Source organism: Paramacrobiotus metropolitanus, unplaced genomic scaffold, assembly GCF_019649055.1.
Source record: "Paramacrobiotus metropolitanus isolate TYO unplaced genomic scaffold, Prichtersi_v1.0 Parri_scaffold0000108, whole genome shotgun sequence".
NCBI classification, from domain to species: Eukaryota; Metazoa; Tardigrada; class Eutardigrada; order Parachela; family Macrobiotidae; genus Paramacrobiotus; species Paramacrobiotus metropolitanus.
In genome coordinates, this window is record NW_026570328.1 from 307762 (window position 1) to 326538 (window position 18777).

Below are 18777 nucleotides of genomic sequence, written 5' to 3' on the forward strand. Positions count from 1 at the left end.
TTATCACCATTTTTGTTCTGAAAACACACACGTTCAGTGAATTTATTTGCAAACACCACCTTTGCAAGTGATTAAGAAACGTTTCAAAATGGCGCAGCAGGAAATGTTCGGTATAAAAACTTTTTTTATTACAGCGTTGTACGGAAATATCTACCGGAAAGAGCTTAAAACTGACATCAAAGCAGCACAGTGTTGAACAAATAAACATTGGCCAAAACATACTCGCAGACCGCCGTAGAGAAGCTTAAATATCATTCCATAACAACAAATTACAGTAATTTTGAGAGAACTCTTAGTCGATCTTGACCGTGGAGTAGATCTTGCGCACAAACACACTGGTACCGAAGAAGCCGAATGTACCGCACACAATTCCCAGGCCAATACTGAGCACGCCCATGTAGCCGAAATAGAATGCGGTCTGGAACAAGCCATACATCTTCGTTTTGAACATGAAGTAGTAATACGAATAAAGGAAAACGTAAAGGGCTGTCGATGCGCCGGCCAGAAAACTTGTCCACTGCCAGCGATAGTCTTCGGCGTTCTGCAAAAAAATAAAACACTTAAGTTAAATAAAATGCTGTTGCTCTTTCGAAAACAAGTAATACACAAAAAAAATTAGAAAACGAAAACTGCAAAATTGCAGCAAAAATCAAAGCAAAAATTAACTGAAAAAGTCATACTAACTAACAGACATGAATGAATTCGTAATTTTAGGAATTTGCTAAGACCACAATCCATAAACACAGTCGCTTTCAACTGCGCACTTTCTATCGCAGAAAACACTATGCTTTATCAAGTAACGTCTCTTCAGATGTATTTTGAGGCTGATAAAAACTCTGATTGTCCTTACCAGAAGGAAGTAGGTGCAAACGATTGTGACACAAATGGTCACCACAGCGAGGATGATGTACACCAGCAGCATAAATCCATAGACGTAATAGATTTTGTACGCCCAAAATGACTGCAAACAGAACCATAAGAGATCCACAGTGCACACTATCTCGTACTTGTTTATTATTCCCTGTTCATATAGCAGAGCAACAAGAACTTACCGTAAAAATAAAGTACATCTCGATGAAAATCGACCCAAACGGCAAAATACCCCCAATCAAGGCGATGACATAAGGTTCCATGTACCACTTTTTCTCCGGTATCGGACGTGGTACAGCGTTCACCCGGCACGGATTATCGGCCTGTCCCGCCAGATTGCGTCCCAGAATGGTACCCACCAGATTCAACGGTAGAATGATGAATAAACAAATAGCTGCCACAGCCAGCATCGTCAAGAAAGGAATAGCCCGAGAGGCGTGATAATAGATCGCAATGAAGTTGATCAGGAATGCCACACCGCAGACCAGAGAAGGAAACAAAAAGGAGCTAATTAGCATCTGCCGTATCCACTGCTTCCCTCCAAAGCGCGAATACAACGAACCTCCAAAAAACCCATTCACCGGGGATGTGGCGGCATACACAAAGATAGCCGCTCCCAACAACGAACTGCGTTCTGTGTACAAATCGCCAAAAATAGCCAACACAATCACAAAAATGGTTACCACAGCCAGCTGATAACCGGAGCCGATAAGACTGGAGAAAATGGTGACTTTGGATGGAGAGCGAAATACATCGCCGTGCACCTGTTTCCATCCGTACTCATCGCCCAAATCCCGCTCTAAATCCTCCATATCCTCCTCTTTACTGTACCGGGCATAATCCTTCCGCAGCGTTCGCATCAGGATCATCGATACCAAACCGACAAGGAAGATGACCATCATAAAGGAATTGAAGATGGAGAACCAATGGATACGATGCTGAAAGAACGATGGATCGAGGTACTTGTCGAAGCGATCGTGGAATTTCACGGACGAGGGTTTCCATGTCACTTCGTACGAGAAGGGGATCTTGCCGTTCATTTCCAATTTCACTTTGCCTTCGTTGGTCAAGTTAACGTCCACGATGCGATTCCCATTATAGCCAATGTCGATTTTACGGTGAGTGTACAGGTAGTACGAGTTGCTCGCTTCGTCGAACTCGCCAACTGTACCCCACAACGGTAAATCATCCAGATATGCCTAGATAAGGAAGCAAACAAAAACACCAATGTAACACCATTAAAAAACGGAGAAATTACACTGCTAATGCCACCGTTCACATTTTCCACTTAAAATGCAACGACAATGAAAAGCTGGTAACTGAGAAATTGCACCGTTATTACTGCCAGTTCTTCCTAACCAAATTACTCAACGAAATCAATAACCACTAGAGTAGTGGTCCATTGCAAGCGGTGTAAGGGCGCAGTACCTACTACCGACGATCCCTGGATGCATAAGCCAAATTAATTTACGGCTGCTTGCTTCGCTCACCGTGATTTTAGCCCCGAAAATATATTCCACCCATTCTCAAGCGCCGAAGAATTTCGGAATTGGCGTTTTAATATTTCAAAGTTTTTTTCATAAAAGGTCTGCACATTCTAGTTCAAATTTCAATGACGTTTTTCACATCCTCGAAATAAAAACCCAGAAAATATTTAAAGGCAAATCCAGTATAGAACTCTAGCTGAACCCTTACTCGTTAAATATCATCAGAATCAGACACGCGAATGCCACGATCCCCTTTTTATACAACCCTTTTTCCACGCAATACCAAAAACTATTTAAAAAAAGAGCGAACATTACCGCAGACAATGCTTTTGCAGGTACAGTCTACCTTCTGCAATTCTATTCGGATTTGCCTAATATGCCGATGTGGCTGGCCATGAGGGTTTACGTACCTGGAACCAGTAGTTGTTCTTTATGGCGTACATGAAGGAATTCAACATATCCTTGTCTAAATTATCAATCTTGCAGAACTCCAACTTGGTCTGTGTCGTTTTGAATTTGATGTCCAGCCCGCTGTTCTCCAGATCAATCCCCTGCAGGTCCTCGGCCATGGACTCATGGTAATGCTCCAGTTTGTGCTTGTCGCCCTGACAGAAGTGCAGGGAGAAGAAGGAATAGGTTTCCTGCCGATTGGCATATGGGCCCACTGTGTTCATCCATAAGATCACTTCTTCCTTATCATCATACGTATGACTGTGCTCATCGGCTAAACTTCGAAAACACTGGATAAAAATTAACACAGATATAAAAAAGAATGACGGCTTAAAGGATTTCATGGCTGTGAAATCCCCGAGCAGAAAACCCTCCCAAATGAACCAGAGGAGAAGCTCCCAAGCGTCTACAGATTCAACAACAAACCATGCCGTCGATGCGCAAGTTCAAGGTCGATGATACGACGGCGGAGATTCATGTAAGACCGGTCACAACATTCGCGAAATATAATCATACATCGGCTAAATATTCGCAGATAGATCATCAAGGTAAATTTTGTAAAGAAAACAAATGCTACTCGTAGTAGGCAGCACAAATGCACTACGTGGATATGGTAATGGACGAAGCGTACGTTTTTGGCCACGTGTCGATCGCGATCTGCGAAGTTCTGTACACAGTTCACAGTTGCAGGCCGAGAAAAGCAACACGCATTGGATAGTACAGGGAATTCTCCTCTGCAGTCGCTTCAACGATGCCGCTTTGTTATTTCGCCTTATACTCCTGTAAATCTCAGAATTTTTCAAAAAGAAAGAAGCATCCTGGAAAGTGGAAAGTATTTACCTAATGGATTAACATATGAAATATGTATGTTCTTTCACCATTTATCGTATAGTTCTTAATGAATAATAAAAGCTGAAATAATGTTCAAAACTTACCAGTGAGTAAACTTTATTTTAGTAACAAACTCAAAAAACCGATAATAGCATCATTATGATTTGATAATAATTTTATTCAATTAATTTTTACCACAAGCTAATACTTAAATTAGGAACATCAAAGCTACATAACATGATATTCACTCAAAATTCTACCGATACTGTCTAAAATCATATATCTCTAGTCCTCGCAGTTGCATTGACGAATAAGCATGTACTGCACAATGTACAGAGTCCTTTAATTAGTTTTAATTAGTTTTGTTGATTTGATTTGTAATGAAACATTACTAAAAGTCTGTAATAAACTTAACTTTATAACAAAACTGTGTAAGCTGGTATGAAGAACATAATAAAATACATCAAGTTACTAAGAGACTTGCTGGATATGCAATTGCTGAATTGTTCGTCGTTTTTCGAAAAACACCAAGCATTAGAAAAATTCGGAACTATATAATACAACTTTACGGTAAGTAACTTCATTTAAATACCAATGGAAAATGGTTAATTGTCAAATTCCTGTTCGTTTCTCTGTTTTGTTTTTGTTGGCGATTTCTCGCGTTAAATGAGCGCAAAAAAACGCTGTAAGACAATACGCATTATTTTCGTAAAACCCAACTGCAGCATGCAAATAATTTGACAGGTTTACTGCAAAAATTACTGCAATCGCAAAAACGCTCGCGCGCGATTTACCATAAACTATTGTACAACACATTATGTGCAGAAAGTTGGTATTTTTTAGATGGTCTGAACTGTGATTAACATTAAACCTTATTGTCAGTTTGTCTATGTTCCTACTGCATGCATTGTTAAACCATTATTAACCGATCTGTCCAAGATCAGTAATTAACGATTTTATGCCTTTACTACACGAAAACAAGATTATTTACGTGCACTGATTTATAATGGACTAAAGCATGCCTCGCCACAAGCTGGAATGCTCTGTCGTGCAGTCTGTGGAACAATATTATCTTACATTAATCATTATCAATGAATGTTAACAACAAAAATGGATAGCATTGTTAACAGTGTGCTGGGAAATTATTCATTAGACTTGTTTGGTAGAGATACTCGTGTTTCATTATTAAATTTTACGTTCTATACTCGTAGTGCAGTACAAGTATTTCCATCATTTTGCTACCACGCGCTGGCATGGGTGATGTTCAGAGCACGATTAGGAAGTTCATCCATTCTTAATGCAAATTAAAACACTGATGAGATGGAATGCCCGTGTTACTTGAGGTAGACGGTGCACGGAATGGTCAGACAAATAATGCCCAGGACGCGTCAGACGTATCTTCGGGCTCCACTTCCCAGACGGGATCGGAATTGCTCCCGGATGATCCGGGAGAACTGCTCGAAGACCTCCTAACACCAATACACGGCAATGGACGCTATCAGCGTTTAATCGCTTGGATAATCATATTTCCATCTTTCTTTGGATTATCCTTCATACAATCGCTTGTGGTAAGCAGTCAGCTATTTATTTCCTATGACATCAGTTTTAAAACTAATATAATTAAGCCTTCGCACTTTTTCCATGAGTGCTTATCTTTTAACGGAATATAAAGGTCACGGTCGAAAACTTTACAAACATTTTGCAGTACTTTGTGATCCCGATTCCCAATGATTATCGGTGCCGACTACCAAATCAAAATGGTTTTAAATCCGGTTATGCCTTGCTTCCACCTTCCGTTGACAATGCTACGTCAAATTCCCAGTGTGAAATGTACGATGTGGACTACGGTCAGTATACGGTGAACAGCACGCTAAACGAAACAGCGCTGTCAGAATATCTGCAACATTTCAAAGGAAATCTTTCCACCGTACGTTGTCAACATGGATGGATCTACGATACGTCCATCTACGAAAGCACTATTGTCACCGAATGGGACTTGGTATGCGGACGAACATTTTTGCCGACACTAGCCTACATTCTGACATCTATCGGCGGCGGACTGGGCATTGCGGCTGGCGGCTACTTTGCCGATCATTATGGGAGAAAAAACACGTATTTCCTGGCTCTGCTGATCATTGTATCGTTTGGTACTGCCACGGCCTTCTCGTCGTCATACGAGGTCTATGTTGTATTAACAACATTGTTGGCTACCGGAAGCAATTCATTCTACCAAGTGCCGTACACCATCGGAGTGGAAATTCTGGCGCCGAAACACCGATCGGGATTTTCCGTCGGGGTCACCGTTGCATTTGCAGGTGCAGTACTGTATTGTTACATCGGGTTTGAACTTTTATATTGTACACAAATACACAATCGTACCAATACTCTCCCATTTTCAAAATGTGCTCACATCATAAGTTTGCAACAAAAATCTTCCTCAAAAGTAGTCGTTTGTGTTCGCTCTGTATAATCATACAAGAGTCATCTTCGGCTTCGCCTCAGATGCTCTTGTGGTCTAAAGTCAATTCCTTTGAAAAGTAATTCTTTATCATTTATCCTTTAAGTCTGATTTGAGTGAACGTTTTTACAGTAATTACCAAATTTGCACCCCTGGGGTGCAAAAGTTCAAACGTTCCGGAGGAGGGGAGCATATTTGGGGGAGGGACGCAATTTCGGGGGGTGGTACTATTTTTCAAACAGTATTTTTCGGAGGGGGCTGTCATTTTTCAAAAAACTTCGCATCAAACAATCCGTCATTTTTCAAACAATCCTGTTCTGTTGAAAAAGAACACAGTAGATACCGGTATTTGCAATTTCACAACCTTGCGAGCAGCATTCTGGAGCATAGCACCACATTATTTTTGTGCCGTTTACTGTTTATATATATTAAGTACAAGATCTATACTACGCGCGGCGCCCCATAGTTTTCAGATCTCCATAACCAAACCGTTTTTTTGAAAAACTGACAACGCCAGTAGATCGGCCTTGGTCTAGAACTGGCCGACATGATTTTCTTTTTTAAATTCGTTCGACCAGAATCGTGCCGGCACGATGCCGAAAGCGATCTAACCCGCTTTCAAGGTGACCTTGGGACTTAGAAAAAATTTGCTTGGATACAATACAATACTTAACATAAACTAATTTGTAGCTCGGTCACCCATCTAACTAACGGGATCTAAGCACTGGACAGTAATGGTAGCTCAGTCACTCGTTCCCCTTAAGGGTTGTGTGCACTGGACAGTAGTTGTAGCTCGGTCACTAGTTCACCTAACGGGCTCTGTGCACTGGACAGTAGCGGTAGCTCGGTCACTAGTTCACCTAACGGGATCTAAGCATTGGACAGTAATTCGAGCTACCACTACAGTCCAGTGCGCACAGCCCTTTAGTGGAACGAGTGACTGAGCTACAATTACTGTCCAATGCTTAGATCCCGTTAGGTAGATGGGTGACCGAGATACCACTACTGTCCAGTGCAAACAACCCTTAAGGAGACCGAGTGACTGAACTACCATTACTGTCCAGTGCTTAGATCCCGTTAGGTAGATGGGTGACCGAGATACCAATAATGTCCAGTGCACAGAGCCCGTTAGGTGAACTAGTGACCGAGCTACCACTACAGTCCAGTGCACACAGCCCATTAAGTGAACGCGTGACCGAGCTACCACTAATGTCCAGTGCACGGAGCCCATTAGATAGATGGGTGACCGAGCTACCAATACTGTCCACTGTCCAGTTCATAGAGCCCGTTAGGTGAACGTATAACCAAACTGCAATTACTGAAAAAATAGTACAGAGCTCGCTAAGTTGTTAGTTTGTGATCAAACTGGCACCAGTGTCCAAGTCTGAGCTTCCTTTTAGTTTGTAATGTAGTACTCTCGTGGTTGATTAGATTAACGTATGTATATTTAAATATACAAAAAATCTAAACCTTGAAATTACCTTAAATACCAAAAAAGTTGGGAATGTCTGGTTCGGTGTAAAACGACATATTAATACTCTTACTCATGCGCTTACATGCAAAATTTGTATAAAATATACACATAAATTTATGTGTTTTAAAATGTACTGAGTATAATGTATGTAACTCGCGAAAGCTAAAAAGTTCCGGTGCATGTGCCTAATGGTAAGTACGTAATGACACGTGCATCAATTTGGTTCCATGTACCGACAAACTTAAGTCTGTTTATGAAGGCTTCCGGGCGAAAAAATTTTGAATAATTTGGCCTTTTTGGTACTACATGAAATTAATGAAATGAACTGTATTCAGTGAACATTTAGAGTTCTTTATTTAGAGTCCTTTTTATAGTTAATATTTACAGTATTTGTTGCTAGCTCTAAAGCGAATTTCTTTGCTTTAAAACATTTTGTAGAAGCGTGACAAAGTGAAAAAGTTTTCGAAGTTTATTTGAAAAAATTCAGTTTTTTATTACACTACATACTTTTAACTCTGTATTTGAATATTAGCTGCTCCAAGCAATAGTGTTTTATGTTAAAGGCCTTTCAAGGTCACCTTGAATTGATGCCTGTACCGGTACCGGCATTCGAGCGATGGTCCCGGGGCAGATATTTTTGAAAACAAAATGCATGTGGGACCCTTTTGGAACATGCTCAGTTTATTGGTGAAATCGGTTTTTGAATTTGCTTAGCGGTTTTTTCTAGCCAAGTTCCACGGGGCGGCCGATCATAATATAGATCTATTTCCTTGATATTTCCTTGATATGTTATTTTGTTAGGTTTTTAGTTTTTACCTACCCTGTAGTACAGATACAGTCAATTTATGCAGTCAGTTTATATGAGAACATATATTTATAACAATTCTATAAAATTTCTGGCTGCAATAAAATCCAGCTCACAGCAGAGTTTTCGCAAATACAATCATTTTTCTTGAAGGGTCAAAAGTAATTCAGAGCCTTTCGAATTTCAGCTGGAGGACTCGGATTGGCGGGTTTGGCGTATTTCATCCGATCGTGGCGGATGTTGACCATCGCTGGAACGGTTCCTTTTGCCATATTCTTCCTCTTCTGGTTTATCATGCCGGAATCTCCGCATTGGCTTCTAACACAAAATCGTCTGGATACTCTAGAAACACTCTTACGCAAAATGGCAAAAATTAACAAAGCGGAAAATTTCCTCCCCGACGCAATACTGAACATCCAGAGCATCAAAAAGTACCACCAGGCTACGCAAAACGCCAAACACCGCGCCCGCAACCGCTTCAAGTGGCTGGGATTATTTCGTGGCCGCTTCCTACGCCGGCAGACAATAATTCTATCGTATTTAAGCTGCGCCGTGCAGATTTGCTACAGCGGTCTAAATTATTATGCACCCTCCTTAGGTGATGATCCTTATTTGAGTTTCTTCCTATCCTCGCTAATTGAACTGCCCGGCTCGATATTCACCGGCTTCGTTGCCGACCGCCTGGGCCGGCGTTTAACCACGGTGCTGTGTTTTATCGGCAGTTCGGCCGGGTGCTTTGGTATTCTAGGTGTTAGTGATAACTACTGGGGCCTCCTAGGTGTGTTTCTGCTGGCCAAGATGCTGGTTACCAGCGGATTTATGACACAGGAACTGATGTTGTATGAAGCCTTTCCCACGGAGATTCGCGCTGAGGGCGTGGCCTTTGTTACAACGGTTTCCTATGTGGCGTCCAACCTGGGTCCGGTGATTGTATATCTGCGTTTCAGTGAGCCGGTATTGCCCTTTGTTGTATTCGGAGCGATTTCCTTGGTTGGGATAGTGAGTGTACTGTTTGTACCGGAAACGCATAATACCAATTTACCCGATACAATCGAAGAGTGTGAGCGCCGAGGACGTCCTGTTACGTTAAAATCGCTTTTGATTTCAAAATTCAGAAAGAGGGCACAAACAGGAATGCTTCTACTGTTTTCATTGTAGAAAGCACTCAAATGTAGAAAATGGGCCAGTTATCATGTGCTAGCTTCAATGACTACTCAGTATTTGTCGAGATCGAGATTCCACATACTGTATATGACTGAAAATTTAAATCGTTCTTTATTTTTTCCATATCCAGATTCAGATCTATATTGCCACGAATGGGATACACCAAAGCCGGCAAACAAGAAAAGACTGACCAACACCAATATTATATTCTGAAAGCCCGTAGTCGAAAACCAACTATGTAAACCATGTAAACCAAGTAAAATATAGTTAAAAAATGAAAGTATTTTCCACTAATTAAGTTGAGCAAGTGAAAGAAATACCATCATATTCTGAGGGTAGGCACACTTCGGGACATTAGTGACAGATACGTACAACAGCGATAGTGCAATCAGTTGCAGTGCGATAGTGCGACATCGGTAGGTTAGCGGGGGATCGCGGTGTCACTACTGTCCGGTGCAGAGACCCCGGTAGGTGAGCGGGTGACCGAGATGTCACTAACGTTCAGTGTACAAAGCCCGTGAGAACGAGTGACTGAGCTACCACTACCGTTCGTGCACAGAGTCCGGTAGGTAAGCGGGTGACCGAGCTGTCATTATTGTACAGTGTATATGAGTGACCGAATTACCACTGCTGTCCGGCGCAGAAAGCCCGTTAGGTGATACGAGTGACCGAGCTACCATTACTGTTGAGTGCCCAGATCCGTTAGGTGAGTTGCCGACCGAGCTACCACTACTGTCCTTCGAAAGGAACCGGTTAGGTAAGCAAGTATTCGAGGTACCACTAATGATCCGGATCTACACTATCGGGCACCCACCACTTTCCAGTGAAAAGAACCAGTGAAGTGACGAGTCACCGAACTAGTGATCCAGTGCACTATCACTGTTTCGAATTTCATACCTTATAGACTGCTATTTCGGCTTTCTTTTTCGAGTAGGGGATATCGTAAAAATTATCTGCATGTACAGCCAAAGGGAATGCTTTCAAGGTTGAGAGAATCATGAACTGATTTTCATATAAAATTCGTGTTTGCCCTATTGCATGTACCGATCATGTTTCGACGAAATATAGATGTAATTCTAATAAATAGTCATTCAAATTCAAATAAAATGGCCATGGACCACAAGAAATGCGGAGGCGAAGCCGAGGTTGTTTCTTGTATCTTTTATGAAGGGGTAATGCTATTTTTACAAGGATTTTATAATGTTAAAAAACAAAGACAACGCTCGTACATGCTTTACAAACAAAAGACGTTCTTGTACAAGGTATCTTCCTTTCAATCCCAGCCCGCGGTATGCGGAACAATTACAGTGCTATTACACTTGTCAGTGTGTTGCTCGTACATGTTAGCGAATTATTATTGTGGCACACAACTTTCCATAAGCGTATAAATACGAGATATATAATATACTTCTACTTTGTGGTTCCAAAAATAAATACTCGCAAATTATCATTGTGTGCGCGCATCTCCTCCATGATCCTTGTCCACAAGACTTCGGAAAATTAGTTTTTGTGCTTTTTCACAGACTGCATGTCTGCGACGGACAGGAAGTGCTTATCGGCAACTGGATTCAAGTGTTTAATTTGGTCAGGTAGGTAATATTATCGTGCCGGTTGCAATTCGGAAAGACTTAGCCAGTATGTATCCATGTTCCCTTTTCCCTAAGTAGTAAAAAATAAAATTCCACATTTATCATCCATATTTAAAAAAATAATGCATTTAATCGCAAGCGTCGGTCTGAAATCATTTTACCAATAGAAAAGAAGTCTTACTTAAAAATATTACTATGATTTTTTTACTTCGAATAAACCATAAACACCTTGATCGGAACTTGACCCCGGTGTGTCAACTGGAAGTCGTGACTAGGCAAGTTTTTCGTAATGCACCGTGCTGTCGCTTCCGAAATGTGTATACGCAGAGCTAAAAACAAACGCAATTGTCATTAAAATTTAATTTGCAGAAAACTTATTCTTAATTATGATGGAGAAGTTTGGTGTAGGCAGTTCGCACAACCGCACCTTCGCCAAAAGAATTCATCCTGGAAGCAGTGTTTACGGTATCACCAAATCTACACAAAAACAGACGATCAAGTGAAAGCATAAGTGGTTTCGATTAGTGTGCTTGGTGTAGTAGTACGAGTAATTACAGACAAAATCTTGGATTTGTATGACCAACGATTGCAGCGGCACATGGCCCTAAAAACAACAAATGTAGCTCGTAATTTTATAGCTCTTTTTATCATTGCTATCCAGTTCCTAATCTTGATGAGTTTGCATAATGCGTATAACCTGTGGCAATTCCTATGCGCAGCTGCAACTGTCCGAATCGGTTTCCTCGAAAGGTCAATTCTTTTGATTCGTCTATCATGACAACAGACATTTTCCCGATTTCGCTCACATGGGCGTTGTCGTTGCGTTCAGGTAAACCGCTCACAACCTATTCACACGGCATTTAGTGTGATATTTCGTTGGTAAAATAATTATATTCGTTCAGTTGCGCAAAAATACTCTATGGCTATTTATCCCTAATTTTATTCAGTTGTTGCGTACCAGGAAGTTAATACTCGCTTAAGGTTTTTTCGCTGTAAGTTGTTAATTATTTTGTTTCCGTACCAAATATGAATCACCAACAGTTTCCACTTTGTAAACCGCATACTGCTCGATAATTTTATCCAGCATAGTGAAGGCATCGTTCAAATAAGCCACAACCGAAAGCGGCGAATCGTGACCAATAATGATGGCAAAATCGGAAATTGAGGTGAAGCACACCGTGACCTCTTCAAACTCTTCCGGCGGTACGTTGACACCACGCTGGAGTTTGCTCACTATGGATCTGCAGAAACGAATAACAGGAAGCGATCAGTAACCAACTCCTTAAAATAGGAGAAAACTGACCTGGGATAAATTTGACAGAGGATCGCATCAGTCCGCTCCTTTTCTTGTTCGTATTCCGCTGTTCGAGTTGCGACATCCGCTTCCAACTTCTTCGCAAACAGTTCCAGGCGCTCCATTATGGAGTCGACTAGTGAGGCATTAGAATCGACACCGGGAACAAAAGCCAGCCTCTGCCGCACTTGATAGAAACCCAACCGAGTGTCGGGATTTTCGGCCCAACACTCCTTCATCAGCGATATAAAGCCGAGGTCAACTTTATGGTTTGGTGGAATTAATGGACGATAAGGAGAAATGTTTGCCTGCTTTACCATGTCGACAGCTTCTACAAAAATATAGTAGAAGCTATAAATTTATGCGCTTTAATATTTCAAAACCATCATTTTTAAAGGACATAATATATCTGTACTTCAAATATATTAAGCAGTATTTTACCGGCACTGATTTGCATGTGCTTATCTGTAAAAGACAGCTTACATACCATCTAACTCTATCATCCATTTATCATTTCCAATCCAAAACGGTCCACAACGAAAAAGAATTTGATGCAGTATTATCCCAAAGGCATAAATATCCACTTTGTAATATTTAGCGGCTGTTTCCGGTAACGCGCCACTTCGTAGGACTTCCGGGGCCAAGTACAGTGCAGATCTGTCGTACGTGTTGACAACCGTATCGTTGCTGGCGTCACTCACATTTTCTTTTATTGTGCGATCCAAAATTGGTTTCAACCCAAAATCTGTCAAACGAATGGACAAACGTTGGTCGACCAAGCAGTTGCTGGGTTTGAGCCTGCCATGATATGCAACGGAAGAGGCTTGGATAAAACACATTCCCTGAAAATATTACATGCGTATGTATATAATTACCAAACTCGGAAATGCGCCTTAACGGTTAAGACTTAACCAGACTCGGAAAACAGTGTACATGCTTAAATATAATGTTTAGCTTTCAAGCATTATAAATAATTATGTAAATATTTTTCCTGGAAAGTATGCAGATCTATGTAGAGTAACAGCATAGAATATAAGTTCACCCGGCAGTCTGCAGTTTTAATTTATAAACCATACTTAATAGTTTTATTCATAATTCTCTCGACTACAACCAGACGCTACTGTTTTAAAATTTTAATTTTAGCCTCACCTCAACTATTCCTTTGAGGAACGAATACGTCAGTTCGGGTGTTTGATTAAGAGTGGCAGCTTCCAAGATATCATCTAAAGATCCTTTACGAGCAAATTCCGATATAATATTCAATTCTGTGCCATTAACGACGATTCCATAAAACCATGCGATGTTGAGGTGTTCCATTCTCATTCTCTGAAAGACGCGTACAATATAATTAGTATAATTTTGACAATGGTTCCTAAATTGAATCGCATACCGCGAGCACAAGCTGCTGCTCATTCTTCGAAAATTGAAACTTATCCACTGTAGTGTGGTACAGCTTGGACCATGCAAACTTCGCCTTCCACCGCACAAGATGACCTTTCCCTTGTGAAACAATGGAAATACTGTGCTGCTCGGCGGCCTGAAGATCGACAAAAATTAACATGTTTATAAAGAAATGCGGGTATGTTTCTTTGACAATGTCAGAAAGCCGGTTCAGTTCGTAGTTACTTTGAATAATCTCGACCTGGACACGGATAATGTCTTGGCAAAATGAGATCTTGCTAAATTCTCCACGTCGGTAGCTTGTATTAGCCAAGCATCTGCTTCTTTGTTCCTTCGATTGCTATTTGTGAACCAGATCTTGCTTTACACAGGATGACTGTATAATTATCCAATACTGGCCTTATCATTGCATATACTCCGCTGTTGTCATATTTTTCACAGCAGGTGGAGAAAGTTTCTATAATTCTATAAATCCAATACCTTACCGGATATGCAGGAAAATCCATCCAAGAAGAAACAGCAGAATCACGATCGGCGTAACGATGTAAATGGGCAACAGACGTCTAAGATCCTGTTTATCTATAGATGAGCATAAGTCTTTTATAAAAAGAATATAGTATCGATTTTTTGGTCGATTTAACGCATGCCGAAATGGTGATCTTATGCTATCTGTCGAACGCGCTTTGCACAAGAGTGGATGTAAAAAATATGTGACACAAAAACGAGTGGGGAAAATATACCGTTCTTTTACGTCATTTTGTGACAAAACATTCCGGTTTAAGTGGAAGACATGCAATCAGCAATTCAGATCCTATGCGTGAAAATATTTTTAATCTGCGTTACTTTCACATCCTTCCTGGGTAGCTGAATACTGGCATTCTGGAAAATCTGGAGGAAGACTATATTCGCGGTACCAAGTTATATTTCCTTCTGCGTAATAGAGAGCACGAGATCCATCATACGAGTCGTAATATAAATATTCCTGCAACAAGAACCATGAACGGTTAACCAAATTTTAATATTTTAAGTAATTTTTATATGAAATTGCACGCGCTGCAAAGACAAGCGCAGATGGATTTTGTGATTTCCCTTACTCGTGAAATCTTTGTACTAAATTAGGCAATGCAAGAAAACAGTGCTATTGTAATTAATTAATCATCCGGTTGCCAAAAATCTGTTACTCTATGCCGAAAAAAAAAACTGAATACCTCCAGTTCAGTGCCATTTGTTGTAACAGCTAATACGGTGTACACCGCATCACGATCACCGTTGCCATCCATCTTAAAGGGCAAACCGGATACCGCGTCAAAGGAACGGTTGTACATCAGGCGACTGAAGGCACTTCCGTTCGGAAGTTCGGTTAGATTGCCATTGACAGAGTTTTCATTGATTATCTGTCCAGAAAAAAATAAACATGGAAATTTTGCCAACATCTCGTAGATATGCTGAAAGTATTTATTTTAATGTACTACGATGTTCTAGGAAAACCATGTTAAGGTAAATTTCATACTTCAGCAAATGCGTGAACGGCGGTGTGCATACAAACGGCCATCAGCTGGGTCTGCAACAGTTGTAGCTTTTTTTAATTTTTAACTCATGAAAATTAATTGCAGTACATAATTAACTGCAACAAATTGCAGACGTGTAAATGGGTTTACCTCCTCTGTTATTGCATTGCTAACATTGTATTCTTGGCTGGCGGTCTGATTAATGATTTGTAAAAACTGGATATATTTGGGACTTTGGACCGGATGAGCAAGTGAAATGACCAGGAGAGATTTGAGCTGGGTTTGAGCAATCTGTAGAAACACTTATTTGCTAATGTACTTTAAACTGTGCATATTAAGCAGGACATGCTAATGATAACACAGAACTGTTTTAACCGGTTAGTGTTTACCTCGTCATCGGAATCATTGCGCATCCAGTGCAAAGATCCTCGAAGAGGAGTATCGTAGTTGTAATTCAAAGTTGCAATGTATACCTACAGCAGAGAAGTTATAACCTCTGCTTCTGCTCAGAAAAAAATATAACATTGACAAGACAAATTCTTACGTAGGCACTGTTGTTCATTCCAATCTTCCATGCTGTTATCTGTGATATGACATAAAGTTATACTGTACATTCACACTACTAACAACTACGAGTACATATGGCTATTAACAAAGTTAACAAGCAAATTAATAACTTCTTCAGCTTACTAATGTCTCTCGGACACGGTCCAAATGAGCAATGACGACAATAACTGTAAACAGAGCGAAATATTTACATACGCACGAAAATATGATTTATAACATTTTTTGATAATGGTTTCTATAAATTGTACGTGCAGATGCACAATAATGTGTATTTACTTTGAAGTGTAAAGTACAGGCTATAAAATAAAATATCTGAGTTAGCCGCTGTCGAAATTTAATTTTTAAAATGACTTTGCATAAGTGTGACAAAATCTGCCACGGTAAAAGCACGGTAATTCATGATTGTGACTCTTTTTGGAAAGCACGGAATACTGCAATGGATAAATTCGTGGAACTGCATTCACTGTTTAAAGGTGGTAATTATGGCACATAAATTACCTCGACTGCGTGAACGGGCATCTTCCAGAGCTTTAACGCGCTGAGAATCTATGGATAGATTGGCATTGATGGTATAGGTCACGTCAGGCTGTCTTTGTTGACCAAGTGACGCAATTAGCACTTTCTCAAAGTCACCACACGTCTGTTGAAAAAATGGATCGTAGCTGGATGCGGGGTCACAAATAATGGCTATTCTACGCCATCGGTAATGTCGCAGTAGCCGGGCAAAACATTTAGAGTATTCTGCAATCTGAGATGGTAGCAACCGAACCAGCGTGGGGAAACGGCGTTTATTCTGCAGTTTGCTATCAGTTCCCGCGCTAATAAATACGAAAATTTGGAATAAGAATAATTTACAAAGTATTGTGTAGTGTGCGTACCAATACTGTAAAAACTCATACCTTGTTATCAATGGCACATTCCATTCTAAAAATACCGCGATATGAAATAAAATTTATTTTCTAGGATAAAAATTTCTGGAAGAGATCTGGAGGAAATTATTGACAATAAGCGTGTCTGTAGCTATATATAAATAATAACATGTTCTAGATCTTGTGTATCATCCGCATTTTTCCACATCAATATTTTAGTACCGTGCATCGTACAGTTAGGTGCTTACCTCTGGCAAAATCGGCCTGGATTTCAATGTAGTTGCTGCACCCTGCAAGGTGTTCATTTCAAGTTCAAAGTAATACAAAAGTTTTTAATATTAAGTTGGATTTTCTCCTTGATGCAAACAACATGGATAAAAACGTCATACGTAGTTACATGTACAGTCGCTCAACTTTTTTACTTTCCCCGTAGTAAATGGTTAATTAAGTTAAGATAGGAACCTTACCTGCGCCTAGCAAAATGAAATAATCATATTTAACCGCTTGTTCATAATAGAACTTTGTCAGAGTTCCACTAATATCGGGCTCAAACGTTTGACAGCCTGGAATTTGTGCGATAGCCAAGGTGAACTGCACATCGGACGTATTATTTAAGTCATTCCACGCAAGTTTTAATGCGGGAACAATTACTTCCGGATTGTAAACCAGCATGGCCAACACAATTACGCGATACTTTGTAATTGAGCTGTTAGTGTGGGAAACAGCATGAATGGTCGCGGTAGGCTTCGTTAGTACTTGTTGTAATCCTTGCCACAATCCGACGCATAAGATCAGCTGGCGGCGATGGATCTCATGGAAGCGAAATAAGTATAACAACATCCCAAAGCAGTCAATCTTATTTTTATTGTGCCCAACACATTATGCTTATGGAGAAAATTGAATCTGCAATCTTTCCGCTCATGTAGATCTATAGAACGGTGACACTTGCAGATACGGAAAGGTCAACTTAACCCCAAAAAACCAGAACAATAAAAATAAACTTGGGTGGCAGAGATTATGAAAGCCATATTTATTCCGCATCCGGTTCTATGACTTCGGTTGACTACCTTGGCGGTATGGAGGAAAGACAAGTCATCCAAATTAATAATTACGCCTTTGCAGCCTACACCCGCACCGAAGGGCAACATAGAGAAGGGTTGGAAAAGAACACTTGCGATCGTACATCGTACCGGCAATTAGCTCGATATTGCTTCTGGTGTTTAATCGTTACGAGCTTCCGACAACTTGCGTCTTTTTTCCCGGCAAACCACCGCTCGATCCCTGCGAAAGGTATGCAAAGAACCGCCCACTTCTGTAGAAGGAATAGGCCGGTATTAGTGAGTAGCAGGTCCAGGAATTCATCGATAGTACGCGTATGTACACATAGCGTAGACGTATGTGCACTAAAGTATATCAAACCCGTCAATAAAGAGAATCTAAAAGGAAATAAGTCAACAGCATCTCAGAAAACCATTAATATTTAATGCCACCAACAATCTTGTGGGTGCCAAACAGGCAAAAATATCCGTAAAACTCGAGTTGTTACAAGTTAAGGAAGGCTGCATCTATCAAGTAAAAAAACAGTTAGGAATTACAGCACCCCACCTGCCCAAGGTGAATGTTTTTTCGTTCGTACCGCACCGTAGTGGAGATTCTACCTGACTGTGAATAAATCTGGCAAAAAAATTACTATTACAGTAAATAAATGTTTTGCTAAATTTACAACGAAATAATTTTCTTCACAAATGCGTCCGGCCTAACGCACAATGCCGTGAACCGGCGCAATGCCGTGAACCATTATGCACAGTGCGGGCTTTATGCACAGTGCGAGCTTTATGCACATTATGCACAGTGCGGGCTTTAATTTGCAAAAAATCCTTTTATTCGCGATACACCGGGGCTGAAAAAAATGGCGAAATGGCAACGCATCCTTCAGCTTGTACTAACGGCAAAGCTTTGGTACAGGATAATCCCGCTGTGGTTTGCGTATAACTTTGCGCTAGCTTATGA

At 40.5% G+C, this 18777-nt stretch overlaps 3 protein-coding genes across 3 annotated transcripts; 1 reads left to right on the top strand and 2 right to left on the bottom strand.

Annotated features, from left to right (window-relative positions):
• Positions 1-28: 28 nt before the first annotated feature.
• LOC129597694 (transmembrane 9 superfamily member 3-like) lies at positions 29-3533 on the bottom strand. The gene is made up of 4 exons (XM_055495341.1): positions 2768-3533; positions 1053-2069; positions 851-961; positions 29-541 (listed from the first exon to the last, which is right to left on the bottom strand). Exons 1-4 carry the CDS (start codon positions 3149-3151, stop codon positions 293-295), a joined length of 1761 nt encoding a protein of 586 aa, XP_055351316.1. The 5' UTR covers positions 3152-3533; the 3' UTR covers positions 29-292.
• Positions 3534-4434: 901 nt separating this feature from the next.
• LOC129597693 (beta-alanine transporter-like) lies at positions 4435-10608 on the top strand. The gene is made up of 3 exons (XM_055495339.1): positions 4435-5206; positions 5344-5953; positions 8563-10608. Exons 1-3 carry the CDS (start codon positions 4964-4966, stop codon positions 9531-9533), a joined length of 1824 nt encoding a protein of 607 aa, XP_055351314.1. The 5' UTR covers positions 4435-4963; the 3' UTR covers positions 9534-10608.
• A 519-nt stretch (positions 10609-11127) lies between these two features.
• Positions 11128-17819, bottom strand: LOC129597738 (atrial natriuretic peptide receptor 1-like). Its single transcript, XM_055495402.1, has 23 exons — positions 17235-17819; positions 17016-17057; positions 16798-16822; positions 16397-16716; positions 16022-16065; positions 15876-15914; positions 15721-15804; positions 15482-15622; positions 15334-15384; positions 15032-15217; positions 14667-14805; positions 14309-14402; positions 14049-14163; positions 13813-13959; positions 13572-13748; positions 12910-13264; positions 12432-12753; positions 12150-12369; positions 11826-11973; positions 11684-11732; positions 11556-11605; positions 11337-11457; positions 11128-11198 (listed from the first exon to the last, which is right to left on the bottom strand). The coding sequence occupies exons 1-23, from the start codon at positions 17605-17607 to the stop codon at positions 11168-11170; spliced, it is 3273 nt and encodes a 1090-aa protein (XP_055351377.1). The 5' UTR covers positions 17608-17819; the 3' UTR covers positions 11128-11167.
• Positions 17820-18777: the final 958 nt, after the last annotated feature.

Bases quoted from the DNA above. Each gene is read 5' to 3' on its own strand.
- LOC129597694 (XM_055495341.1), bottom strand. From the start codon at position 3,151: ATGAAATCCTTTAAGCCGTCATTCTTTTTTATATCTGTGTTAATTTTT. The intron at 2,070-2,767 runs GTACGTAAACCC...TTCCTTATCTAG, and splicing joins AGAACAACTACTGGTTCCAG to GCATATCTGGATGATTTACC. The intron at 962-1,052 runs GTAAGTTCTTGT...TTCTGTTTGCAG, and splicing joins AGATGTACTTTATTTTTACG to TCATTTTGGGCGTACAAAAT.
- LOC129597693 (XM_055495339.1), top strand. From the start codon at position 4,964: ATGCCCGTGTTACTTGAGGTAGACGGTGCACGGAATGGTCAGACAAAT. The intron at 5,207-5,343 runs GTAAGCAGTCAG...AACATTTTGCAG, and splicing joins CCTTCATACAATCGCTTGTG to TACTTTGTGATCCCGATTCC. The intron at 5,954-8,562 runs GTGCAGTACTGT...TTCGAATTTCAG, and splicing joins GGTCACCGTTGCATTTGCAG to CTGGAGGACTCGGATTGGCG.
- LOC129597738 (XM_055495402.1), bottom strand. From the start codon at position 17,607: ATGTTGTTATACTTATTTCGCTTCCATGAGATCCATCGCCGCCAGCTG. The intron at 16,717-16,797 runs GTATGAGTTTTT...CGTATTTATTAG, and splicing joins AATGTGCCATTGATAACAAG to CGCGGGAACTGATAGCAAAC. The intron at 12,754-12,909 runs GTATGTAAGCTG...ATATTTTTGTAG, and splicing joins ATGGATGATAGAGTTAGATG to AAGCTGTCGACATGGTAAAG.